This window comes from Aotus nancymaae, unplaced genomic scaffold, assembly GCF_030222135.1.
Source record: "Aotus nancymaae isolate 86718 unplaced genomic scaffold, 86718_ANA_hifiasm-v0.15.2.pri h1tg000053l, whole genome shotgun sequence".
In the NCBI taxonomy this organism is placed as follows: Eukaryota; Metazoa; Chordata; class Mammalia; order Primates; family Aotidae; genus Aotus; species Aotus nancymaae.
Window position 1 is genome coordinate 13813118 of NW_026988467.1, and position 26749 is coordinate 13839866.

General features: G+C 56.6%; 1 protein-coding gene across 5 annotated transcripts; it reads right to left on the bottom strand.

Annotated features, from left to right (window-relative positions):
• On the bottom strand, window positions 1–26262 carry ATP13A2 (ATPase cation transporting 13A2). Of its 5 annotated transcripts, none has more exons than XM_064363349.1 (29): window positions 26077–26262; window positions 19015–19109; window positions 18706–18888; window positions 18349–18407; window positions 18036–18150; window positions 17662–17741; window positions 14849–14926; window positions 14590–14659; window positions 13035–13169; window positions 12881–12947; window positions 12653–12784; window positions 11235–11390; window positions 10240–10350; window positions 10110–10156; window positions 9832–10020; window positions 7985–8191; window positions 6858–6953; window positions 6615–6774; window positions 6381–6501; window positions 6106–6230; window positions 4055–4215; window positions 3815–3931; window positions 3623–3702; window positions 2249–2401; window positions 2067–2163; window positions 1065–1288; window positions 828–979; window positions 496–665; window positions 1–390 (listed from the first exon to the last, which is right to left on the bottom strand). In XM_064363349.1, exons 1-29 carry the CDS (start codon window positions 26084–26086, stop codon window positions 253–255), a joined length of 3528 nt encoding a protein of 1175 aa, XP_064219419.1. In that variant the 5' UTR covers window positions 26087–26262; the 3' UTR covers window positions 1–252. The 5 variants fall into 5 exon arrangements, with proteins under 5 accessions (XP_064219419.1, XP_064219420.1, XP_064219421.1 ...); XM_064363350.1 differs by having other exon boundaries at window positions 9847–10020; window positions 26077–26122; XM_064363351.1 differs by lacking the exon at window positions 10240–10350 and having other exon boundaries at window positions 26077–26122.
• Window positions 26263–26749: the final 487 nt, after the last annotated feature.

Below are 26749 nucleotides of genomic sequence, written 5' to 3' on the forward strand. Positions count from 1 at the left end.
GCCAGGAAAATATCGTGACTTTATTTGCTACACTGACAGCAGCGCTGATGGGAGCTGGGTGCTGCCGTCCCTACGAGGGATGGTCCAAGGTGGGGGACAGTAGTCAACGTTTCCCCAGGGTGGGGTGGTCTCAGGGCAGGAGTGTAGACGATCGCCAACCTCGGGGCTGTGGTGGTGGTGTCGCTGGAGAGGGGTCCAATTGGCGGCTCAGAGGCAGGGAACTCCAGTGTGTGGGGTGCCCATGGGCCTGCACTACCTCAGGGGGCCGGCAGGCAGTGGCGGCCAGGGTTGCTCGGCCAGCTCTCGTTCCAGCTGCTTGAAGCGCTTCTTGGAGGCCTGCTTGGGCCGGAGGTGGCGCAGGCAGGCTGGGAGGCACTGGTCCAGCATGCTCTGCAAAGGGCAGGGATAGGGTAGTGGGCAGCTGGGGCTGAGCTGGGGTCAACCCACCCCCACCTCCCTTCTCTCCTGCTGCTGAGACCCAGGGTGGGGCCCCACCTCCAGCATGAAGGCCCCCACGAAGTTGAAGGTGACCAGACTCAGCAGTAGCAGCTTGAAGCAGGTGTCAGTGATGTTCCTCAGCGCCAGTGGCCCCTGCAGGAGTCCGGGGACCAGGACGAGGCCCACCAGGATGGAGCTCAGGAGTGCCAGGGCCAGCAGGAAGGGCACTGGGGGCGGGAGAGTCTCTCAGGCAGGAGCCACGCCCCTGGGACCACAGACACACATGCGAGCACCAGCCGCCCTCCATCTGTCTCCCATCTGCCTCCCCCAGCCCCCCAAGGCTCCTCCCCTCTCTGCCAGCATCTCCTGCCCCGCGCCTGCAGCGGCACCATTGGTGTAGAGCGGCCGGCGGAAGGGCGCCCCCTTGGACACAGCTGCGGCCAGGATGAGGTACTGGAAGCTGGAGAGAGAGAAGACCACGGTGTTCTCGTAGTTGGGTAGGTTGTCTGGTGCGGGCACCGTCCTGTTCAGAGGCACGAACCTGGGAGTACAGGGATGGGGGTCAGGGAATGAGCGTGGGGTGGACGGGGCAGGGGTGGGATGGGGGTGGTCAGCTCCCTACTCACCACGGCTGGGCTAGGGTCAGGAAATAGCCCCCCAGCTGCACGCCGGCCACCAGGGCCACCTGCAGCAGTAAGCTGCTGAGCACAGGCATGCTGAGCAGTGCCCCCGGCGGCCGCACCCGTCCCAGGGACAGCGCCGGCCCCGTTCGGCTCATGAGCACTGCCACCGTGGTGGTGATGACCAGGTCGATGGCCAGGAACTGCAGGTCACCCAGGTTGGTGTTGATCTGCCACAGGGAAGGGAGGGCAGAGGGGAAACTGAGACCTGGCCCTGGCTGCCCCTAGTCTGATAGCAGAGGCCCCGCCCCTGCCCCAAAGGAGACTGATGGGGAAGGCATCCCCCAATCTGATGGGGGTAGTAGTCTCCTGCCAGCCCACGGAGGAGGCACAGCTCTTGATTTGAGACAAACCCCTGGTCTGATAGAAAAGGCACCTGTGCTGACGTTGGGGGGCCTAAATCTGAGCGAAGGTTTCCCACCCTCGGGAAGCTCCTCGATTTCAGGCAGACACAGGGACAGGCCCGAGTACAAGATGTGCGCTGCCGTGCAGTGTCACCTCATTTGCTGGGGGGAGCAGGTCGTGTGCAGAGTGGGGGAGGGGAGATCTCCTCCAAGTAGGGTGTGGGAGGCACAGCCAAGGTGTGGGGCAGAGCAAGTGTGTCTGGGGAAATGGGCAGATCTGTGGGGATGGGCCAGGGCCAGGGGCAAGGGTCTTGGCTCTGTCTCCATCTTCCCTGCAGATGGGGAGCTCCTGAAGTCGGGGTCAAGCTGGTAGCCCATGACAGCTGCTGCCATCTGAGGACCTAGTGGGCACCGGGCTCCATGCCTGGTGTTTTTCTCGTCTCCCCTGAGCCTTGCCACCTCCCCAACCACACAGCTGGAGAGTAGCAGAGTCAGGATCTGAGCCCATATCATCTCTCCCAGGACCTGCTGGCTCTGAGGCACACGGCTGTGTCCCCTCCCTGGTCCTGGCATGGCTCTGGACACGGAGCTCCTAGATACTCACTGTGTAGAGGATCAGGACAGAGATGAACTGGGTCAGGCTGTACAGGGCCATGTACTTGAAGACGCTGAATGACGTGTCAAGGGAACAGCGCCCCTCCCTGGGTGGCAGGGCATGGACATTAGGGGCCCAGGTTGGCTGACCAGCCTGCTGAGCCCTCACCCTCCGGCCCCTGCCCGCCTTACCTGATGACCATGGGCACACACTCGATACTGGCCATGCTTGAGGTGAAGGGTGAGACCACCGAGGCTTCTGCCTGGGACAGCGAGATGCCGACGTCGGCCGCCTTCAGGGCCCCGCAGTCATTGGCGCCATCTCCACACATGCCCACGCAGTACCTGAAGAGAGTCGTGGGCAGGTGTGGCCCGGGGAACGACCCCACCCACCCCAAGGGTGGGCTGGCAGAATATGATGACAGCTGGGCCCCTAATACCACATGGTGCCTGGCACACAGGTGGCTCGGTGAGCAGATGCAATTATTATTATTATCATTATTTTTTTGAGATGGATTTTCACTCATGTCGCCCAGGCTGGACTGCAATGGTGTGATCTCAGCTCACTGCAACTTCCACCTCCTGGGCTCAAGCGATTCTCCTGTGTCGGCCTCCTGAGTAGCTGGGATTACAGACGCCTGCCACCATGCCTGGCTAATTTTTTGTATTTTTAGTAGAGACAGGGTTACACCATGTTGGCCAGGTTGGTCTCGGAATTCCTGACCTCAGGTGATCCGCCCGCCTCAGCCTCCCAAAGTGCTGGGATTACAGGCATGAGCCACTGCGCCTAGCCTATTATTATTTTTTGAGACAGTCTCGCTCTGTTGCCCAAGCTGAAGTGGTGTGATCTCAGCTCATGACAACCTCTGCCTCCCAGGGTCAAGTGATTCTTCTGCCTCAGCCTCTTGAGTAGCTGGGATTACAGGTATGCATCACCACGCCTGGCTAATCTTTGTATTTTTAGTAGAGACTGGGTTTTGTCATATTGTCCAGGTGGCTCTCAAGCTCCTGACCTCAGGTGATCCGCCTGCCTCGGCCTCCTAAAGTGTTGGATTACAGGCGTAAGCCACTGCGCCCAGCCTGTTATTATTTTTTTGAGACACAGTCTCACTCTGTTGCCCAGGCTGAAGTGCAGTGGTGCGTGCGATCACAGCTCACTGCAGCCACAACCTCCCATGCTCAAGCAACCCTCCTGCCTCAGCCTCCTGAGTAGCTGGGACAACAGGTATGCATCACCACACCTGGCTAATTTTTAAATTTTTTGTACAGATGGGGTCTCAATTTGTTGCCCAGGCTGGTCTCAAACTCCTGGGCTCAAGTGATCCTCCTGCCTTGGCCACCCGAAGAGCTGGGATTACAGGCATAAGCCACCTCACCCAGCCTACAATGATTATTTTTAGCATGAAAGACCCGGAAGAGCCTGCCTGCTTTTGGTGGGGAGGGGTGACAGCTCTCTGATGCCTGAGGAGGGAGACAGGGGCCTAGGGAAGGAGGGAGGGAGGGACAGATGAACAGACAAGGTCAGTCCCTGCAGGCCCTTGCCCACACCCTCTGCCGAGCACTCACTGAAGCTTCTGTAGCTCGCACACCAGCTCTGTCTTCTGCTCAGGGGCCATGCGGGCAAAGACAGTGCCCTGGACCAGGACCTGGGGGCACAGGGAGATGGGGGAGGGCTGAGGCATCCACCAGGGAGAATGAGCCAGGAGGGAGACAGAGCAGGGGAGGCGCAGGGAGCCAGGGAGCTGGGGGCAGCCCTACCTTGGGCAGCAGCTTGGGGAAGTGCTTCACAATGATACCAAAGGTGGGCCCGCTGAGGGCCAGGTGCCTGCATCGGGGGTCTGGCTCCACGGTGTAGCTTGCAGCCTGGTCAGAATCCTGGGGGCCCAGGAAGCTCAGCTTAGCTCCCCCTGCCCACCCTGGAGAGTTGGGGCCTGGGTCAGGTGACACAGGGGTGGGGTCACAGGGTGCGGTACAGCTGGAACTCTGGGTTAGCCTCACCTTAACCCCATTCACGGCTGCGGGGGACTCCATCGGCAGGAACTCGAGGGAGGCAGGCTGACCCTGCTCCGGGTGGGTGGCATGGACAATGATCAGATGCTCCTGGGGGGCCACCATGCCGCAGCCCCGGGCCACAGTGACTGCTGTCTGCAGGTTGTCCCCTGGGGGGTATGGGGCAAGGTCAGGGTCTGAGGCTATCCGGGGAGGCCATCCTCATCCTGATCCTTACAGATGGAAAATAGGCTGGATGAAATCCATCTGCCACCACCAGCCGAGTGAGCTGAGGTAGGTTATCGACATCCCTTTCCCCAGTTTCCTCATCTGTAGATCCAGGCATTGAAGGGTCTTAGGAGAAACTGGAGCCCCGTGCTGGAGCTCCATATATACTCCTTTTTTTTTGAGACAGAGTCTCCCTCTGTTGCCCAGGCTGGAGTGCAGTGGCTTGATCTCAGCTCTCTGTAACCTCCTCCTTCTTGGGCTCAAGCAATTCTCCTGCCTCAGCCTCCCAAGTAGCGGGATTACAGGTACTTGCAACCACACCTGGTTAATTTTTCTGTATTTTTAGTAGAGATGGGGTTTCACCATGTTGGCCAGTCTGGTCTTGAACTCCTGGCCTTAGGTGATCCCACTGCCTTGGCTTCCCAGAGTGCTGGGATTACAGATATGAGCCACCAAATTCTTTACTGCAGCGTGACTCTGCTGCCAAGTGCCAGTGAATGCATGTTCACACATGCATGAGTGCAGGAGCGGGGAGGGCAAGAAGAGGGACACAGACCTCTTAGCTCCTGCCGTTTTACCCGGCTACAATCTGTTTTTTGGAGTGCAATGGTGCGATCTCGGCTCACCGCAACCTCCGCCTCCTGGGTTCAGGCAATTCTCCTGCCTCAGCCTCCCGAGTAGCTGGGACTACAGGTGTGCGTCACCATACCCAGCTAATTTTTGTATTTTTTAGTAGAGACGGGGTTTCACCTTGTTGACCAGGATGGTCTCGATCTCTTGACCTCGTGATCCACCCGCCTTGGCCTCCCAAAGTGCTGGGATTATAGGCGTGAGCCACTGTGCCCGGCATACAATCTGTTTTTTGAGACTGTGTCTCAATGTTGCCCAGGCTGGAGTACAGTGGTATGATCATGGCTCACTGCAGCCTCGACTTCCTGGGCTCAAGCGATCCTCCTGCCTCAGACTTCCAAGTCGCTGGGACCACGGGCACATGCCACCATGCCTGGCTAATTTTTATGTTCTTTTTTTGGGGGGGCGGGGGGGTTTGCTCTTGTTGCCCAGGATGGAGTGAAATGGCACGATCTCGGCTCACTGCAACCTCCACTTCCTGGGTTCAAGTAATTCTCCTGCCTCAGTCGCCTGAGTAGCTGGGAATTCAGGCGCCCACCAACATGCCCAGCTAATTTTTTTATTTTTAGTAGAGACAAGATTTCACCATGTTGGCCAGGCTGGTCTTGAACTCGACCTCAAGTTATCCCCCGCCTCAGCCTCCCAAAGTGCTGGGATTACAGGCGTGAGTCACTGTGAAGGCCATTTTTGTATTCTTTGTAAAGATGGGGTTTTGCCATGTTGCCCAGGTTGGTCTCGAACTCCAGGGTTCAAACAATCCTTCTCCCTTGTCCTCCCAAAGTGGTGGGATTACAGGCGTGAGGCATTGTGCCCGACTAGAATCTTTCTCTTCCTGCTCCCTGAGCTTGTTACAGCCTTTGAGGCTGACATTATCCCCATTTCTCAGAGGTGCGACCTGGAACCTGGAGCGGTCACCTGGCAGGTGAGTTGCCGGGCTGGAACACAGGCTGTCTGACAGCACACCTGGACTCCCTGGAAGTCACTCCACTCCTCTAAGCCCCAGCTTCCTCATCTGTCAGACAGGGGTGATGATTACCACTTGCGGCGGGATACTGTGAAGATTTGTGAAATGTTTGAAAAGGACCTGGCCTGAAGCAAGAGCCCAAAAAGATGCCCCAGGAAGGGGACCCTGGTACCCCTTCTTTCTACCAGGAAGGGGTGGATTCTGCCCTCCTACCCTGGGCTTTCACATGCCGCTGTACCTGTCACCATGACGGCGCGGATGCGGGTCCTCCGCAGAGCCTGGATAACTGGCGTTGTCTGAGGCTTCAATAGGTTCCTCATTACCAGCAGCCCCAGGAGGCTCAGCTCCTGCTCCACGGTGTCCCTGGCAGGTGGGCAGACCCAGATCAGAGGTCACGCAGTGGCCAGGGCCTCTCTCCCAGCCACCAGGCAGGGCATCTTCCCTGGGCTTTGCCTTTGGGAGAGCCTCCCTCTGCCCAGTCCTCAGAGCGGATGGGCCAGGGGACAGACCCACCTCGTCAGTTGCTGGGCTGCCTCCAGGCTGGGCACAGTGGGCAGCGGCTTGCTGGCCAGGGCCACGACACGGTAGCCAGCAGCTGTGTAGCTCTGCAGCAGCTGGACGAAGTCGGTGGGCACTGCCAGGGAGAGGCGGGTGTCACGAGGAGGGGACGGCAGGCACAGCAGCTGGGCACCCACCTCATTCTGTGCCAATGCCCAACCAGGGGGCCTTGGGGGCTGCCCCCTGCACCTGTCTCAGGGTTGCAGAGCCCTGCCACCAGCTCCGGGGAGCCTTTGACGTAGGCCTCAGGCTGAGGGGCCCCTGACCACGACACCACCACACTCATGCGCTGCAGAGCCGAAGAGAAGGGGAAGCGGTGGAGGACGCTGACTGGCACGGGGGGCTCCTCCTGCAGGGTTAGAGAGGCAGATGAGGTGCTGGCCGGGGAGCCCACCCCTTTGCCCTGTACCCCACAGGCCCCCCTCAGCTCACCATTCCCTGCAGCTGGGGCTCCCAAAGTGGGGGTCTCATCACTGCTAAGACTTGGGTCCCAAATGCCAAGTCCTCGGCCGGCTCCTCCTCCAGGACCTGGCAGGCAGGCAGGGAAGGTTGGTGTCTGGGGGCTTTGGCTCAGAGCGAGATTCGAGCTAGACTCAAGGAACACTTCCTTCATGGGAGACTGGATGGTGGGTTAAGAACGTGGGCTTTGGAGTCAGGTGGATTCAAATTCAAACTCTAGCTTTGCTGCTTACAAGCTGCTGGGTGACCAGGGACACGTTTCTCCAAATCTCCCAGCTTCGGCATCCTCCGTGCAGCAGCATTTGAGCTTGCTTGCCAGGGCTTGGGGAAGAGGAAATACCAGGCCCCTGCAGCCTCACGCTGGTGATAGCAGGCACTCAGCATGTGGCCTGGACATTATTATTTTTATTTTTAAGATGGAGTCTCACTCTGTCATTTAGGCTGGAGTGCAGTGGTGTGATCTCAGCTCACTGCAACCTCTGCCTCCTGGATTCAAATGATTCTCCTGCCTCAGCCTCCTGAGTAGCGGGGACTAGAGGTGCGCTCCACCACACTTGGCTAATTTTTATATTTTTAGTAGAGACAGGGTTTCACTATGTTGGCCAGGCTCTTTTCGAACTTCTGAACTCAGGTGATCTGCCCACCTCAGCCTTCCAAAGTGCTGGGATTATAGGCATGAGCCACTGCACCCAGCCTCTTATTATATTGAGACAAGGTCTCGTTCTGTTATCCAGGCTGGAGTGCAGTAGCGTGATCACAGCTCACTGCAGCCTCACCCACCCGGGCTCAATTAGTCCTCCCACCTCAGTCTCCTGGAACTACAAGCATGCACCACCACGCCGGCTAATTTTTGTATTTTTGGCAGAGATGGGGTTTTGCATGTAGGTCAGGCCAGGGTCCTGGGCTCAAGTGATCCTCCCATCTTGGCCTCCCAAAGTGCTGGGAGCCATATTACAGGTATGAGTCACTGTGCCCGGCCTAGTATTATGAATGGTGGGCATAGTAAGAGACCACCCTGGAGGACCTAGAGGGAAGATGGGGTGGGGTTTGCTAGGCCCCACTGCCAAGAGGCATGGGGCTGACCTGCTTGGCCTCCTCACCCAGCCAGTAGACTCCACCATCTTCAAGTCCATGGGGTCGCCCACGGGGGTGTCCTGGAGCCGGCTAAGGGCATGGCAGGTGGCCAGTGCTCGGAGCAGGGGCCCCACAGGCAGGCGGCGGGGCTCTGGGACCAGTGGCAGGAATGCCCGCCCCTTCAGGGGCACCACCCCCATCACGTCTAAGCCGTCCTCAGTGAGGGTGCCCGTCTGCGGGAGACAGGTGGGTGGGGCAGTGATGAGTCCTGGAATGGGGGGTGCCCTGCTGAGCTGGGCATCCAAACCCCAGGCCAGGAAGACCCCATGGGAACCCCAGGAAGCTGAGCTGGAGCCGCCTCCCCAGCCCCCACTGCTTCCCTGTCCAGCAGCATCTCTCCCAGGAAGTCTTCTTTACCTCCGATTAGGGTAGGTGGTTTGCTCTGGGCTCCCAGCCATGGCCTCTTCGCTTCCCCACATTTGGTGGTTAGAGGCCCTGGCCCACAGCTGGCGCTCAATATATTTGTTGAATGAGGGCATGAGTCAACGCCGGCATTCCCCACCCTAGACTTGAACTGTACAAGTACACATCTGGCTCCTTGGCTAGCCTGGGAGCTGTGGGAATCTGGTCACCCCCTCCACAGTTTAAAAGCTCTCTGTGGCCCCCAACACCCTCTGAATGTCATCCAGCCTCTAGCCTCTGCCAACCAGGCCACTGCCTACCCGGCCCTGTCCTGTCCTCCCATTCCCCATGCCCAGGCGTGCAGTCCATCTGTGCTATGCTGCTCCCGCCTTTAACCCTTGCTCCTCCCCGAATGAGGTCACTGAGGGGCCTGATCAAGGGCTTCCTTGACTGCCTTCTCTCTAAGGAAGTGTCCCCACCTACAACCCGGCATGCTACCCCACTGGCTGCCTTCCTAAAACCCACTGCCCGCCCCTTCCCCCCATCCCCACCCCCACAGCTCTTTTGTGCACTCCCGGATCACTTATTCTGGTAGGGGACACACCCACTCCAGTGACCACAAGGATGTCTGTGTTGGTCACTGCTGGACGCCTAGGGTTGACAGCAGTAAGGGACGCACACTACAGCCCCATGTCCCCACCAGTACTTTTTTTTTTTTGAGACAGAATCTCCCTCTGCTGCCAGGCTGGAATGCCGTGGTACAATCTCGGCTCACTGCAACCTCCGCCTCCCAGGTTCAAATGATTCTCCTGCCTCAGCCTCCCAAGTAGCTGGGATTACAGGCGCATGCCACCATGCCCGGCTAATTTTTGTATTTTAGTAGAGATGGGGATTCACCATGTTGGCCAGGATGGTCTCGATGTTGACCTTGTGATCCTCCCGCCACTGTGAGCCACTGTGCCCAGCCTTTTTTTTTTTTTGAGATAGAGTTTCTGTCACCCAGGCTGGAGTGCAGTGGTGTGATCTCCACTCACTGCAACCTCCACCTCCCGGATTCAAGCGGTTCTCCTGCCTCAGCTTCCCAAGTAGCTGGGATTATAGGCATGAGCCACCACGCCTGGCTAATTTTTGTATTTACGAGTTTTCGCCGTATTGGTCAGGCTGGTGTTACACTCCTGACTTCACGTGATCTACCCGCCTCAGCCTCCAAATCCCAAAGTGCTGGGATTACCATCGTGAGCCATGGCACCCAGCCCCCCACCAGTTCTCGAACACATGATCCTAGACATTTCATCTGACAGACCATGAGCCCAGCGAGGGCAGGAGTAGGTGGGGTGGGGGCGGGGGTGGATCCTCTGGGGGTTTCCACCCCTAGACAGGACCTGTCGTCCTGTGGGCACTGATGTTGGGGCCTGGCCAGGGTGCCTGTGACTGTCCCACTCCCCTGAGCCAACCCCACCTGCAGCCCCACCTTGTCGAAACACACCAGCTGCAGCTTGCCCCCCAGGTTGATGCGCAGGGGGTGGATGCAGAAGATGCCCTGTCTCCGCAGCCGGCTCTGGGCGTAGAGTGTGCACACGGTCATGGCGGCAGGCAGGGCGGGCGGCACCACCACGGTCACCAGGTCCAGAGCCCGGATCACAATCTCGTTCAGAGGCACCTGGCAGGGGGCACCGTGAATGTGAGCACCCGGCTGGCTGGCCCTGGACCCTGCTGGCAGCAACCCCCAGCCCACCCCCAAAGGCTTACCCGGTTTCGGTGGAGGATGAAGATGCTGTAGATGGTGCCGAGGAGAGCTAGGGGGACAGCGAGGGACTGAGTGGGATTTGGGACCTGGGCTGGGAGCTATGAGCAGAGGAGGGTACAGGGGGCCACTCACCCAGGACAGAGAGGGCAGCCACAAACTTCATGCTGTGTTTATAGAACTTGAAGTTGATGGGCCGGGGATGCAAGATGGAGCTCACCAAGCCCCCTTTAGCTGTGCAGAACCCTGGGGAGGAGGCAGGGACCCCAAGGCAGGGAAGCTAGGGTGAGGGCAGGTCTCCCCACACAAGCCCTCCCGACTTGGGCCTCTGGAGTTGCAAGACATGATTTTTTTTTTTTTCTTTTTCTTTTTTAAGATGGAGTCTTGCTCTGTCACCAGGCTGGAGTGCTGTGGCATGATCTCAGCTCACTGCAACTTCTACCTCCTGTGTTCAAGCAATTCTCCTGCCTCAGCCTCCCGAGTAGCTGGGACTACAGGTGCACACCACCCCTGCCAGCTAGTTTTTGTATTTTTAGTAGAAATGGGGTTTCACCATGTTGGCCAGGATAGTCTCAATCTCTTGACTTTGTAATCTGCCCTCCTTGGCCTCCCAAAGTGCTGGGATTACAGGCCTGAGCCATCGCGCCCGGCCGGGAAAGGATGTTTTGAGATTAGTCATCACCAGGGTAGAGTCCTAACAAGTCTGGCCTGGCTCTGGTAGGCTCTTTAAAGCTTTTTAAAGGTTTTAAAGAAGGAACTAGTGGATAGTATCTAAACACTGGGTGGTTCCACTTAAGATCCAGACACAGGGAAGATCCTGCCCGCTCCAGACATCCCTGCCCGCTCGAGACATCCCTGCCCGCTCCAGACATCCCTGCCCGCTCCAGCACTGTAAACCCGGCAGCTCCTGCAGACCTTGCAATGCTTGGTCTCGGTCTGGCCCAACTTCTCCTGCTAAGATGGGAGTGCTCAGGCCCCACTTAGGGGGTGACTTGCTGGAGGTCCCTGAGCAGGGCAGCAGCAGAAGTGGGCATGGGGTCCAAGGTTTCAGGGCCCACCCTGCCCTGCTCCACCTCTCCCACAGGTGCTGAGCCCAGCATCTCTCTCAAGCTCAGCCTCCTGGCTCATACCTGTGCGGGTCACCACTGCCAGGACGTGTGGTCCCACATAGGCCCGGGCCTGCAAGACGAGGGTCCCACAGAAGAGCGTGTGCCGCCGGTGTGTCTCCGCGCAGTAGGGCCCCAACCCCTCCGGCAGTGCTGTCTTCAGCACTGGAACGCTCTCTCCTGGCAGGGAATGTGGGGTGTGAGGCCCACTCCACACCTCTCCCTCCCACCAGCAAACCAGGAGTTATGTGTAGAGTTCTCCCTTAAGCCCTAGGTCTTGGTTAACTCTGTAACCAGGTGTGAACAAGAAATCACAGCTCCATTTTACAATGAGGCTCAGAGAGGACAGAGACATAAAGGCACAGGGACACACTCCTGGAAGCGGGTGGCAGCCAGCTCCCAGGAAGCAGCCGGGGAGTCAGAGTGTGTGTGGGGGCATCGTGTGTGCAGTGGGGCGGGGTGGGGGAGTTGTCCTCTTTCTGCTGTCATTATTTTATAACACACATGGAGTGCTTTTCTAACTCCAACCAACAGAAATATTTACACAGGGCCAGACACAGTGGCTCATGCCTGTAATCCCAGCACTTTGGGAGGCTAAGGCTGGCAGATCGCTTCAGGTCAGGAGTTCGAGACCAGCCTGACCAACATGGTAAAACCCTAATCTCTACTAAAAATATAAAATTAGCCAGGTGTGGTGGCGGATGCCTGCAATCCCAGGTACTTTGGAGGCTGAGGCAGGAGAATTGCTTGAACCTGAGAGGCAGAGATTGCAGTGAGCTGAGATTGCACCATTGCACTCCAGCCTGGGCAACGAGAGCAAAACTCCACCTCAAAAAAAAAAAAAAAAGAAATAACTCAGATACGCTGAGTGGCTGGCTGTTTATGCTTCACCTCTCACACTGCTAAGCACTTTGCACAACTCTGTCCAGAAGGAGGGACTAACAGCCATCTTACAGAAGAGGAAACTGAGGCACAGAGATATTAAGTGGTAATGGCCCAAGGGTGTGAGGTTAGCAATTGCTAAAGCCGGGATTGTTACTTGAGAGAAAAAGGAAAAGGAGGCCGGGTACGGTGGCTCATGCCTGCAATCCCAGCACCTTGGGAGGCTGAGGTGGGCAGATAACCTGAGGTCAGGAGTTCAAAACCAGCCTGGGCCACATAGTGAAACCCTGTCTCTTAAAAATACAAAAATTAGCTGGGTGTGGTGGCATGCCCCTGTGGTCCCAGCTACTCAGGAGGTTGAGGCATGAGAATCACTTGCACCCAGGGGGTGGAGGCTGCAGTCAGCTGAGATCATGCCACTGCACTCCAGCCTGGGCAATGGAGCAACACTCCGTCTCAAAAAAAAAAAAAAAGGAAACTCAAATGAAAACTTCTGCTGCAGGGCAAAGGGCGGATGGCAGGGGAGGAAGGAAGCTGCAGGCCAGGGGCTGGGGGCTTACCTGTCAAAGAGCTCTCATTCACCATGCACTCGCCGGTCACCAGGGCGGCATCGCAGGGCATCAGCCCGCCCTCCTGGGGCAGCACCAGGCAGTCTCCAGGCACCAGCTCACTGGAGTCCACCCATTCCTCCTCTGCAGGCAGGCAGGAGAGGAGCTCAGGTAGGTGGGGCCAGCCCCAGCCACCTCCCCCTGCCCTCCTGCCCCTTCCCCCGGGCTCTAGCTCCTCACCTCCCCCTGGCCGGCACACGCACACCTGCATGGACAGCTTGACCATGTCCCTTAGAGTCTGGCTTTGCTGTGGGCATGAGACAAGAGGGGTATGGGTGGGTGGGGGCCCCTGGACACCCACCTGCCCCGCCCCTGCCCGCATCACATCACTCACCTTTCTGGTCTTGTACAGCGACAGGCAGATGGAGATGGCGGAAATAAGGAAGATGCACAGGGCATACCAGTAGTAGTGGTCAGCCAGCCACAGCGCGATGCTGAAGGCCTGGAACCCATAGTAGGGGTTCAGTGCCTGGGGGAGGGGCAGGAGGCAGGATCAGGTCCTCGTCCCAGGGCAGGCCAGCCACAGGCCAGATCTCCTGTGCTGATGGGAGCAGAGGGCCCACCGGCTGCCAAAGGACTGAGGCAGACCTTTCTTCTGATCAGTCCCGTCCCCACCCACCCAGACATCCCCAGGGCCCTCGGTGTCTCTGCTCTAAAGAAGACAAAGTTTATGACCAGCCTGGGCAACATGGCAAAACCCCATCTCTAAAAGAAAAACAAAGATTAGCCTGATGGGGTGGGCTGTGCCTATGCTCCCAGCTACTCAGGAGGCTGAGGTGGGAGGATCACTTAAGCTGGGGAGGTGGAGGCTGCAGTGAACTGAGATCTCACCACTGCATTCTAGCCTGGGTAACAGAGTGAGACCCTGTCTCAAAAAAACATAAACAAACAAATAAAGAGGACAAGGGTATTTACTGAACCACCCCACGTGCCAAGAGCTTTATCTAAATGTCATACAACAGCAATGACAATTCCACAAGGCAGGTGCCACCATCAGCTCCGTTTGACAGATGAGCAAACCGAGGCACAGACAGGTTAAGCCACTGGCCTAAAACCACATAGCTTTGGCCGGGTGCCGTGGCTCACGCCTGTAATCCCAGCACCTTGGGAGGCCGAGATGGGTGGATCACCTGAAGTCAGGAGTTTGAGATCAGCCTGGCCAACATAGTAAAACTCCGTCTCTACTGAAAAAAAAAAAAAATAGCTGGATGTGGTGGTGGGCGCCTGTAGCCCCAGCTACTCGGGAGGCTGAGGGAAGAGAGGTCGCACCATTGCACTCCAGCCTGGGCAACAAGAGCCAAACTCCGTCTCAAAAAAAATAACAAAATACATAAACCACATACCTCCTAAGTGACAGACAGTGATTTCTATGGGCCAGACTCAAAGATCTCTCTTTCTCTTTCATGGTGCCTGCCCCTAGTCAGAGGGCTGGGATGTTCACACTTTATTCTAGATGTGTCCCAGTCATTGGCTTCTCTTTGTCCCTGTGTGACCTTGGCTACATCACAGCCTCCCCCTGAAGCTTGGGTTTCTCAGGTGTGAACAGTGCAGTCCCAGGCCTGACCCATGGGGCTGTGGGGAGCATGAAGGTGGAGGACGCAGAAAGGACCCGGGCTCTAGAGCATGTCTCTGGGCACCTGGTAGGTGCTCAGGCTGCATGGATTTGCCTCTCGGCCTCCAATGCCGCAAGTGGCACCCCAATCTGTGGCCCAAGCCTTGGGCGAAACCTCCAATTCCTGGACCTGGTCTCTCTGGCTAGGCTGACTGCGGCAGGTTCTGAGACGATGCTCCACTATGGAGAAGGAGCAGCTGGTGTGGCTGCCCCTGTAAGGTGGCCCAGAGGAGGCAAGCCAGGCCAGGGCTGGGGCAAGACCCAGGGACAGCCCTACCTCATCCACCAGCAGCTGGGGGTAGGACTTGACGGGTATGCTGATCACGTTGGGGCCATAAATGGCCTTCCTGGAAGAGAAGATGAGGCCGAGCCATCAGAAGGAGGAGGTCCTTCACCCTCCTGGGGTGAAGGAGCTCCCCATTTTACAGCTGGGGAAACTGAGGCCCAGAGAAGGCAGGTGACTGGAAGGCAGCCACATTGGGAACAACACAGGGGGCCCCAGCTCTCAGGGCGCCCTGGCCCAAGGTAGCACTGACCTCACTGTTTGGTCCTGGAGGCTGAGGCCATGGCGGAAGCGGTGGACGTCATCACAAGAGCGGCCGTGGTCCAGCAGGCTGGGGGTGGGTGGGAGGGGACATGTGTGGGCCATGGGGCCTGAACCCTGCATCCCCACCCATGCAGGCTGGAGACTCCGAGCTCCAGGCCCCCTGTCCCTCTTCTGCCACACTGAGCTCCTGGGAGCGAGTAAGCCCCCCTTGAACCCAAGGCTTGGCTTTGCCCTTTTGTTCCTCTGACTGGGCCCCAAACCAAGTCACCAAAGGAAAACAACGAGAGATGATGCTAATAATATCAACAGTGAAAAGAGCAGCTGTTATTTAGTGATAGGGCACTATTTACACTGATGATACCTTGGGCAAGTCACTTAACCTCTCTGTGTCTCAGTTTTCTCATCTGCAAAATGGGGGCAGTGACAGCACCTACTACCTAGGGCCATAGGTGTGTGGGGATCGCTCCAGCATAGAGACCCCTAAGTGTCTTGCAGGTCAAGAGACCCTGGCAGACGTGCCGTTCTCATAGACCTCAACATAGGTGGATTAAGTAAGGCAAGCCTCTCAGGCAGATCACCTGAGGTCAGGAGTTTGAGACCAGTCTGGCCAACATGGTGAAACCCCATCTCTACTAAAAATACAAAAATTAGCCAGGTGTGGTGGATGTGCCTGCCACTTGCTAGGTGATAAACACGCCAGCGATTTTTGCTATTATTCCCATCATGCAGCAGAAGCTGTTGCTGTCATCCCCATCTCCCCTCTGCCTCACCTCCACCTGAAAGCTGGACCCTGAAAAAACACCTGTCTTTTTTTTTTTTTTTTTTTTTTTGAGACGGAGTTTCGCTCTTGTTACCCAGGCTGGAGTGCAATGGCGTGATCTCGGCTCACCGCAACCTCCACCTCCTGGGTTCAGGCAATTCTCCTGCCTCAGCCTCCTGAGTAGCTGGGATTACAGGCACGCGCCACCGTGCCCAGCTAATTTTTTTGTATTTTTAGTAGTGATGGGGTTTCACCATGTTGACCAGGATGGTCTCGATCTCTTGACCTCGTGATCCACCCGCCTTGGCCTCCCAAAGTGCTGGGATTACAGGCGTGAGCCACCACGCCCGGCGAAAACACCTGTCTTTACTTGACACCTTCCAGCTGTGTGTGTATGCTCTGCCTGTGAGCCCGGAAAGCAGAAAGTGTAGTAGAGTTCCTGTCCCGTGACCGATAATGGCAGGGAATTGATGGGTAAGTGTCCCAGCTCCCTCACTAACTGCGTGAGGATGCCCGGAGGGGTGTGTGGTCTACATTGGCCCAAGGAAATCCCAGGGCGACTGAACTTCGGGTGTCCACGGCGGTGGCAGCCAGCATAACCTCCCTTCTCTTCTACGGACCCTTCCCCAGCACTGCCCAGGATTACCTTCAAAACAAACCCACTGCCCTTGAGCCCTCATCTGGGGGTCTGCTTCTAGGGCATTCAAACTAAGGTGTGTGGGCAGGGTGCAGTGACTCACGCCTGTGATCCCAGCACTTTGGGAGGCTGAGGCGGGTGGATTGCCTAAGGTCAGGAGTTTGAGACCAGCCTGGCCAACATGGTAAAACCCCGTCTCTACTGAAAATACAAAAATCAGCTGAACATGGTGGGAGGCACCTGTAGTCCCAGCTACGTGGGAGGCTGAGGCAGGAGAATCACTTGAACCCAGGAGGTGGAGGTGCAGTGAGCTGAGATTGTGCCATTGCACTCCAGCCTGGGCAACAAGAGTGATACTCCATTAAAAATAAAAATTAAAAAAAAAAAAAAAAAAGACCAGGCGCAGTGGCTCACACCTGTAATCTCAACACTTTAGGAGGCTGAGGCAGGCAGATCACGAGGTCAGGAGTTGGAGACCAGTCTGGCCAACATAGTGAAACCCTGTCTCTACTGAAAATACAAAAAATTCACTGGATATGATGGTGTGCACCTGTAATCCCAGCTACTTGGGAGGCTGAGGCAGGAGAATCACGTGAACCTGGGAGGTGGAGGGTGCAGTGACGTGAGATCGAGCCGCTGCACTCCAGCTTGGGCGACAGCGTAAGACTCTGTCTCAAAACACACACACACACACACACACACACACACACACACACACACAAAGGTGTGTGGTGAGCTCATGTTTCTTGTTTTTTTTTTGAGACAGAGGCTTGCTCCGTCACCCAGGCTGGAGTGCAGTGGTGCGATCTTGGCTTACTGCAACTTCTGCCACCCAGGTTCAAGTGATTCTCCTGCCTCAGCCTCCCAAGTAGCTGGGAACGAAGACATATGCCAACATGCCCGGCTAATTTTTGTATTTCAGTAGAGACGGTGTTTCAGCATCTTGGCCAGGCTGGTCTTGAACGCCTGACCTCATGATCCACCCACCTCAGCCTCCCAAAGTGCTGGGATTACAAGAGTCAGCCACCGTGCCCAGCCCTAGCTCATGTTTCTTAAGTGTTTTGTAGGTGGCAGAGCGGTGACTAAACCCCGAGGAGACTGAGTCCAGAGCTGATGGTCTGATTCACAGTGGTGTCACCACCTCGGGCCAGACGCGATGCCAAGCTGTACGTGAATTATTATCTATTTCACTGCCAAAACAATCCTAGGAGGCAGCAGTTACCTCCATGCAATATTTACAGACAGAGATACACAGGCCTGGAGAGGTTCAGTAACCTGCCCAGGGTTTCAGAGATCAAAAGCAACAGAGGTGAGAGGGGAGCCCAGGCCACGCCATGCCACTGTCTGTGCCCAAACCAGTGCCACTCTGGGAGGTGATGTGAGCCGCACAGGCCCTGACTCCTACCTGACCTGGTAGAAGGCTTGCTGGGTCTCGATCCAGATATAGCGCTGGCCCTGGAAGAGGTAATACCGCAGCACCCGCTTCTGGGTGGAAGAGAGGAGAGGATGGGTTGGAAGCTGGCCCGAGCCCCAGGAGCAGTGTGCTTGTGTTGGGAGCTGAGGGATGGGAGGTAGGGGGCAGGGACTGGTGTCACCAGACAGAGAGGTGGGAGGGGCTCGAAAGTGTGCACGTGCTCAGACAGCATCCTGGACGTTTGGGACAACAGAACCAAAACGTGGTTGGAGAACATGAAGTGTGACTCTCCCGTTGCACAGATCATGACACTGAGGCCCAGAGAGGGGGGCAAGGACTTGTCCAGAGCCTGTCCGTCCACTCACTGCCTCCTCGTTCTTGTGGAGCTGGGCTGTATCCTTCCAGGCACCCTCCGGTACTGCCCCCACTGCCGCCTGGCTCCGGCCGTCCTCTGCCTGGGCCTGTGGGGGTGGCTCCAGGCTGGGGAGAGGGGTGGAGGTTACTCTCAAGCTCTGGGAGCTGCCCTGGCACCTCCCTGTGCTCAAAGAGCCACCTTTCCTCCCCCTAGGATGGGAGGAGCTGGAGTCAGCCTTTGTGGTTGGTGAGGGGGTTGGGGGTTGGGGAGGTCGGAGAGGCCAGGGCAGGGGCTTCTGGGAAGAGGTGATGGGGCTACCTCACCTGCCTCCGCCAATGGCCTCAGTCTGCACCTGGACAGTGAAGAGCTGCCAGGAACTATCCTGGAACACAGAGGTATGGACTCAGTCCCGGAAGGGTCCCCTCCCCTCCCAGGCCCTGTCCCACAGCCAGGGGGCCCTTGCTGGAGAAGGCAGACATCAAGGCTATGGGGAGCCCTCAGAAATCACCCGACCAGTCCCTTCTGCCCACTGCTCAGATGGGAAAGCTGAGGTCCGGAGAAGAGCAGAACCTGCTTAGTGGCCCATGGCAAGTCAGTGGCCAGGTTGGAACCCAGACATCCTCCACCCCGCCCCTGACCCTCACAGCGCTCCTCTAGCCCAGGCTCGGCCTGACTCTCACCTCTTTGTCTCTTATTTCGATAACGAGTGTTTCGGCGTGGGCCAGGTTGCAGGGCCGGAGCCGCAGCCGCACCCCCCACAGGGGCTTCCAACGGAAGAGCAGCAAAGGGATCCCAGCCATCATCCAGACCACGGCGTGATAGCCTATGACCCTCCATGGACTGCCGCAGTAGCCGCTGAGCCTCTGTGAACACAGCGAGAGGGCCCAGGTCGGGGTGGGGCCGCACTGGAGTAGGAAGCCGGGGTGTCTGCGTGGGCCTGGGCATCACGCCCACCCACAGCTTTTCCCCGCCCCACTCTGCCCACTTACCACGGATGAAACTGAGGAGCTGAGGGGATCTATTGATGTCCCTATCGTCAGGGTCCCATAACCGGTGGGCGTGCTGCCCACGAGGGGGCTGCTGTCTGTGGACAGAAAAGAAAAAGGTCATTTGGGGAGGCACCTCCTCCTCTTACTTCCTTAAAAACAATAAGCATTCAGCCTGGGCCTGGTGGCTCACGCCTGTCATCCCAGCACTTTGGGAGGCCGAGGCAGGTGGATCACTTGAGGTCAGAAGTTTAAGACCAACCTGGCTAACATGGGGAAACCCCATCTCTACTAAAAATACAACAATTAACCAGGCATGGTGGCACACACCTATAATCCCAGATACTTGGGAGCCTGAGGCAGGAGAATCACTGGAACCTGGGAGGAGGAGGCTGCAGTGAGCCAAGATTGCGCCACTGCACTCCAGCCTGCGCAAGAGTGAAACTGTGTCTCAAAAAGGAAAAAAAAAGCATCTGGTCTGATACAGCCCGAAGCTCATGTCTTCCTGGGTCCCTTATCTGGCTCTTTGGTCTTCTGTTGATTCTTATGTGTAGTGTCTTTTTTTTTTTTTTTTTTTTTGAGACAGAGTGTCACTCTGTCGTCCAGGCTGGAGTATAGTCAAGTGATCTCAGCTCACTGCAATCTCCACCTCCTGGGTTCAAGCAATTCTCCTGCCTCAGACTCCCAAGTAACTGGGATTACAGGAAGGCACCACCACTCCTGGTTAATTTTTGCTTATTTGATCCCCATGCCCAGCCTAGGCCTGGCAGTGAGGAAATGCAAAGTAGAGTCTGGACTGATAAATGATCAGCTCTGCAGGGCTATCTTTACAGATGGGCAAACTGAGGCTTGGGGAATAGTATCAGATAGCTCTATTGCAGATACGCTCTCTTTTTTTTTGTTTTTTGAGACGGAGTCTCGGCTCTATCACCCAGGCTGGAGTGCAGTGGCACCATCTCGGCTCACTGCAACCTCCGCCTCCCAGGTTCAAGCGATTCTCCTGCCTCAGCCTCCTGAGTAGCTGGGATTACAGGTGGCTGTCACCACACCCAGCTAATTTTTGTATTTTCAGTAGAGACAGGGTTTCACCATAATGGTCAGGGTGGTCCTGAACTCCTGACCTCAGGTGATCCACCTGCCTCTGCCTCTTAAAGTGCTGGGGTTACAGGCGTGAGCCACCATGCTGGCCTAATTTTATATTCTTTTTGTTTTGTTTTGTTTTGTTTTTGAGATGGCGTCTTGCTGTCACCCAGGCTGGAGTGCAGTGGCATGATATCCGCTCACTGCAACCTCTGCCTCCTGGGTTCAAGCGATTCTCCTGCCTCAGCCTCCCAAGTAGCTGGGACTATAGGTGTGTGCCACCAAGCCCAGCTAATTTTTGTATTTTTAGTAGAGACAGAGCTTCACCATGTTGGTCAGGCTGGTCTTAAACTCCTGACCTCAAGTGATCCGCCCGCCTCGGCCTCCCAAAGTACTGGGATTACAGGTGTGAGCCACCACACCCGGTCTAATTTTGTATTCTTAATGGAGATGGGGTTTTGCCACGTTGGTCAGGCTGGTTTTGAACTCCTGAGCTCAGGTGATCAGCCCACCTCGGTCTCCTAAAGTGATAGGATTACAGGCACGACCCACCACACCTGGCCAGTCTTCCCGTTTTATAAATGAGGGGACTAAGGCTCAGAGACACAGAAGCCCCAGCAGTAAGTGGTGGAGCCAGGAAGCTGGAGCCCAGCGCCTGTGCTTTTGGGCCCATGTGGGCACTTCTGGAGAAGAGGGCACATGTCCTGTACCTCGTAAGACCTCTCTCAACCAGAAAATTTGAAAATCAAATTAACGGAAGCCGCACCTATGGCCAATCTCTCTTCCCATCCGCTTGATAGATTCAGGAAACAAATGATGGCGCAGCCAGCTCTAGGAAGAACCTGGTCTCTGCAGAACACGCACACGCTCTAAGTAATACAATTGCTACTGAGACAGGGTTTCACCCTCCCTTATCTACTTCTTGAGTAGCTGAGACTACAGGTGTACAACACTATACTCTAATTTTTGTTATTTTTTGTAGAGACGGGGTTTCACTGTGTTACCCAGGCTGGTCTCATAGGCTCAAGCGATTCACCCACTTCTGCCTCCACAAATGCTGGGACTACGGGTGAGCCACCACAGCCGGCCAGTAAGACAATCTTTATTTTTATCTTGTGTCTCTCTTAATTATGGGAGGGATGTGCTCCATCTTAAAGATCCGACATTAAAACACACTATTGGCTGGATGTGGTGGCTTATGCCTGTAATCCAAGCACTTTGGAGGCCAAGGCGGGTGGATCACCTGAGGTCGGGAGTTCAAGACCAGCCTGACCAACATGGTGAAACCCCGTCTTAAAAAAAAAAAAAAGAAAAGAAAAAACCACGCTCTCTCACACACCAGCACAGAAGCCTGCAGCTCCCAAACTACTGGGGTCTCTGGGCATGTCCAATAGAAGGTGTAGATTTTTGAGGCTGGTCGGGGGACCTAAGGCCAGGCTCATAGAGACCCCCAACCCCTGCCTGCCTGCCTGGGTCCCTGGGGTGGTGGATCTGGTTGGCTGGTTTCACTTTCACTTTCTGGTCCCAGTCCAGTCCCCGAGTGACCCTTGTTGGGGCAAGAATGCCATTTCCTTCCCTTCCCGATGACAACCTGCAGAAGAGCAACCACTGAGGGCCTCTCTGCTCTCTGGCTGGGGGAGGGGAACCCACTCTGGCTCCTGGCCCAGGGTGGGGGGCAGAGGAGTGGGTATTCAGGATGACTGATACTGTCTAGCTGGGCTTTTAGGTCCTTGGCCACCGACAAGCCACAGCTTTTTTTTTTTTTTTTTTTTTGTCTCTTTTCAGAATGTCAGCAGTCCCAGCTGGCACTGGAGTTCCAACTGAGGTTCACCCACCCTGGAGGCTGGCTTCCTGAAGTAGGACAGGGTGGGAGTTTCTTATCTTTTAAGGCTCATCTCCAGACATTTCTGGGGTGTAAGGGAAAGAACACCCCAGGGCTACAAGGCGCCAGATGCTGTTCCAAGCGCTTTATAGTCATTCATTTATTCCTCACCACACCCCAATGACGTGGGTACTACTTTTATCCCTATTTTACAGATTGGGAAACTGAGGCCCAGGGAGGTGAAGCAAGTTGCCCAAAGGCCACACATCATCATCATCATCATCATCATGATCCTCTTCTTCTTTACCATGAATGTGTTCTTGGTTCTCTTCCAAGGAAGCTGTGTTTCGTTGAGCAAGTGCCTTTGCCTCTCTGGGCTTCCATTTCTCATCTCTAGGATGATAATCCCGAGGCATCCGACACACAGGGAGGCAGGAGCCAGCTTGGCCCAGGCATTTGAAGTTCCTGGGGTGCTAGCCCGGACAGGTGGGTAGCTGCCAGCTCCTGGGCCAGGGGGGCGTGGCTTCTGCCCACCCATTTCCCAGGCTCCCTTCTCCTTTCTCATCACCCTGTCTGAAGCCCCGGCTGCCTCACTACTCCCCAGGCCCATTCAACAGTTCTCCTTGTGCCTTAAAACCCTCAGGCCAGCAGCCCAGTGGGCTCAGGGATGGGAAAGGAGCCGGTACCCTGCTGGGCTTGCCCTGAGCCATCACTGCGGTGCTGACCTGATTTCCTCCCGCACCAAGCACACAAGGTGGGCTCCCGTACCCAGTCTGACAAACGAGAGCACCGCGCGTCAGGGGCAGTTGCCCTGACTTGTCTCAAAGCTGGAACAGGGCTGGCCTTCTTCCCAGGTCCTCTCTGCCCCGAACACCTACTTCCTGACACTCCATCAGCACCAGGCTCACAGGAGTGTCACAGCCCTTCCTGCCCACAGTGCCTGCCATGTGCTGGGGGGTCAGGAAACACTGACTGACTGACTGACTGAATGAATGAATGTCCATCTCATGGACACAACAGAGCTTGAAGGCAAAGGTGCTAGGAGTAGGGTGTAGGGGATCCAGCCTCTTCATTTTTTTTTTTTTTTAAAGAGATAGGGTCTTGGCTGGGCACAGTGGCTCAGGCCTGTAATCCTACCACTTTGGGAGGCCAAGACAGGTGGATCATCTGAGGTTAGGAGTTCAAGACCAGCCTGGCCAACATGGTAAAACCCCATCTCTACTAAAAATACAAAAGTTAGCTGGGCGCAGTGGCACGTGCCTGTAATCCCAGCTACTCAGGAGGCTGAGGCTGGAGAATTGCTTGAGCCTGGGAGGTGGAGGCTGCACTGAGATGAGATGGTGCCACTGCACTCCAGCCTGGCGACAGAAGAAGACTTTCTCAAAAAAAAAAAAAAAAAAAAAGAGGCAGGGTCTTACTCTGTTACCCAGGTTGGAGCACGGCGGCCCGATCCCAGCTCACTGCAGCCTTGACTTCCTGGACTAAAGGAAGTTCTCCTGCTTCAGCCTTCTGCGTAGCTGGCACTACAGGCAGGTACCACTGAACCTGGCTAATTTTTTTTTAGTTAGCGACAGGGTCTCATTTTGTTCCCAGGCTGATCTTGAACTCCTACCTCAGCCTCCCAAAGTGTTGGGATTACAGCACTTTGGGCCTTAAGCCTCATTATGAAGAAAAGCTTCTTCATAAAGAGGGTGGAGGCCCCAGGATGTAAACAGCGGTCACCCCTGGGAAGTTCTTTCTTATGTCTATCATATGACTGTCACTTCACAATGACACTCTCTGTCAACTTTGGCAAGGAGGAGGAGGGGAGCAGAATTTGAAGAAGTCACAGCTGTGGAAACCTCCAGAGCCCCTCCCTGCAAGGATCAAGCCCGGGCACACCTGTTTATCCCCATCCACAGCCCAGTCTCCCCAGGGCTGCTGCAGGAGGGGATCTGAGCTCTCACCAGCTCAGACCAGCCCAGAACAGGCACCCACAGGCTGTGTGGGGTGAGAGCCCCACAAAGGGTGCCATTGCTTCACGATGGGTGCCATTGCTCTTTTTTTTTTTTTTTGAGATGGAATCTTCTTCTGTCTCCCAGGCTGGAGTGCAATGACAAGATCTCGGCTCACTGCACCCTCCACCTCCCAGGTTTAAGCAATTCTCCTGCCTCAGCTTCCAGAAGTAGCTAGGACTACAGGTGCACACCACCCCACCCAGCTAATTATTGTATTTTTAGAGAAGGGGTTTTGCCATGTTGGCCAGGCTGGTCTCGAACTCCTGATGTCAAGTAATCCACCCACCTCGGCCTCCCAAAGTGCTGGGATTACAGGCTCGAGCCACTGCGCCCAGTCTGTCATTACTCTTCTGATTAACAGCAACTCCCATGGAGCGCTTACCATGCACTGTGGAAGCCCCTCAGTGTGCTAACTCAAATAATCTTCACATACAACCCTCTGAGGTAGTGACTATTTTTTTTTTTTCTGAGATGGAGTCTTGCTCTGTATCCCAGGCTGGAGTGCAGTGGCGTAAATCTCGATTCACTGCAACCTCCGCCCTGCTTCAAGCAATTCTCCTGCCTCAGCCTCTTGAGTAGGATTACAGGCACACACCACCACACCCAGCTAATTTTTGTATTTTTAGTACAAATAGGGTTTCTCTATGTTGGCCAGGTTGGTCTCAAACTCCTGACATCAAGTAATCCATCCGCCTTGGACTCCCAGAGTGCTGGGATTACAGGTGTAAACCACCACCCCCAGCCCCGCCCCCCCCTGCCCCCCTGACAGTAGTGACTATTATTATCCCCATTGTCAGCATGTGAATTCCTGGTCCAAGGTCATAGAGCTTGAAAGGGTTTGAGAAGCTGGAAATGAGTGCATCTGAATGAGCACATTCTTCTTAGTTCCTCCCTACAGCCATTCCATGAAAAGTACAGATTAGGATTCCCATTTAAAACGAGGCCCAGAGAGGTGGATTAACACGAATAAAGTCACACAGCTATGAGCGGCAAGACTGGACTTAAACCTGGTCTGAGGTCACAGCCTGGGGGCAATGTCACCAGCACAGTGTGGAGCGGAGGGGCTAGAGCCAAAGCCATTGGGACCTCTCATTTCCTGCGGAAGCCTTGGCTTCCTGCTGGTGACCTGGTGGCTGCCTCCTTCTTAGTTATGGTTCCTCGGTGGCAGGGAGCTCCTGTCTTCTGCCAGGATGGGGCGGGAGTGTGTGTGAACCGTCTTCCCATTTTTGGAGGTGAATTCTAGGGGCCGTCTTTCCTCACTTTCCCCTCCCTCACTGGGGATGCACTCTAGGCTGTGGGGCTGGGAGATGAGTGACAGACACTGAGATGAGACCTTTCTGGATGGGGGAGGGTGACTGGACCCGTTCCCAGCAGGTGGGATTTTATTTATTTTGAGATGGGGTTTTGCTCTTGTTGCCCAGGCTGGAGTGCAATGGTGCGATCTCGGCTCACCACAACTCCATGTTGGTCCGGCTGGTCTCCAACTCCCGACCTCAGGTGATCTGCCCGCCTTGGCCTCCCAAAGTGCTGGGATTTGCCTGGCTGCAGGTGGGGTTTAACTTAGACCCTGGAGGAGTGGGCGTAGGGCATCTGGCCTGGGATGGGTCGCATGGAGGGTGTGGCCCTTGGCCCTGGGTGTGATGGGTTTTCTCTGGGGGCCTGAGGCAGGGGGTCAGGAGTGGCGCTGTGCCCCAGGACATCTACCCAGGAAATGGGGTCCCGGCTTCCCCAAGACCATTCATTCATTCAGCCCAGAGGGGTAACTGCCCAGAGGCCCGAGGATGCAGCTGCCTCCCCCACCTGGACAATCGTCACTCGGGATGGGATTCGATTAAGTGGGCGTGGGGTGCCCTCCCCGCCCCCGCACGGCCCCAGGACCCTCTAGCACAAGTGCCCGGCTCCCAATGCCGCGGCTGCGGGGTGCAGGGGAGGGGAGGGACCAGCTGTGCGCGGCGGCGCCACCCCCCTACCCACCTCCCCTCGGCGTCTCTGGGAAGATACCCGGGCCGAGTCCCCGTCAAGGGGAGGGGATGGGCCCAGGATCTCCGCCCAGGGCCCGCTCTCTGGGCTCGCGACTCCACGGTGGGGGGCGTCGCCCCGGAGGGGCGACGACTGGCGGTTCGGGGACTGCGGCAGGCTCGGGGCCGACCCGGGCTCCGCACTCACCTGCGCTCATGCCGGCTCCTCGCGCTCATCGCCGGCCCCGGCGCTGCGGCCCTTGGCCTGGGCCCCGGCGTGCGCAAGGCCCTGGGCGGGGGTGCGGTCCGGGCGGCCCGGGGCGGGTGGCGCGGGGCTGGCGCGGGACGGGCGGGCGGGGCACCTGGCTGCCGGGCTCTGAGCGGCTCCGACACTGCCGCAGTCCCTCCGTGCGCGCCGCAAGCCCCGCCCGGCCCTCTGCGGCCCGCGCCGCGCCCGCGCCGGGGATGCCGGGACTTGTAGTCCTCGCCGGCTCCCCCGCGTACGCCGGGGGCGGGGCGCCCGGAGACGAGGGACAGCCCCGGACGCACCGACACAAGTCACACGGAGAGGTGGGTGGATCACCTGAGGTCAGGAGTTCAAGACCAGCCTGGCCATCACGGAGAAACCCCATCTTAAAAAAAAAAAAAAAAAAGTCACACGGAGTCAGCCCCCTTGCACGCCCCAGGGGTTTAGGGACTGTGCATGCTGGTCCAGCTCTCCACCTTTTCCGGGTTGTGCGACTGTGAGCAAGTCACTGACCCTCTCTGGCCCTCTTTTCCCAACCTGTAGAATAGCAATGCCTGCTTCACCCAGAACTGCTGCAAGGATCACACAAGAAAATGCGTGTCAAGCAGTTGAGACAGTGCCTGGCGCTGCTTGA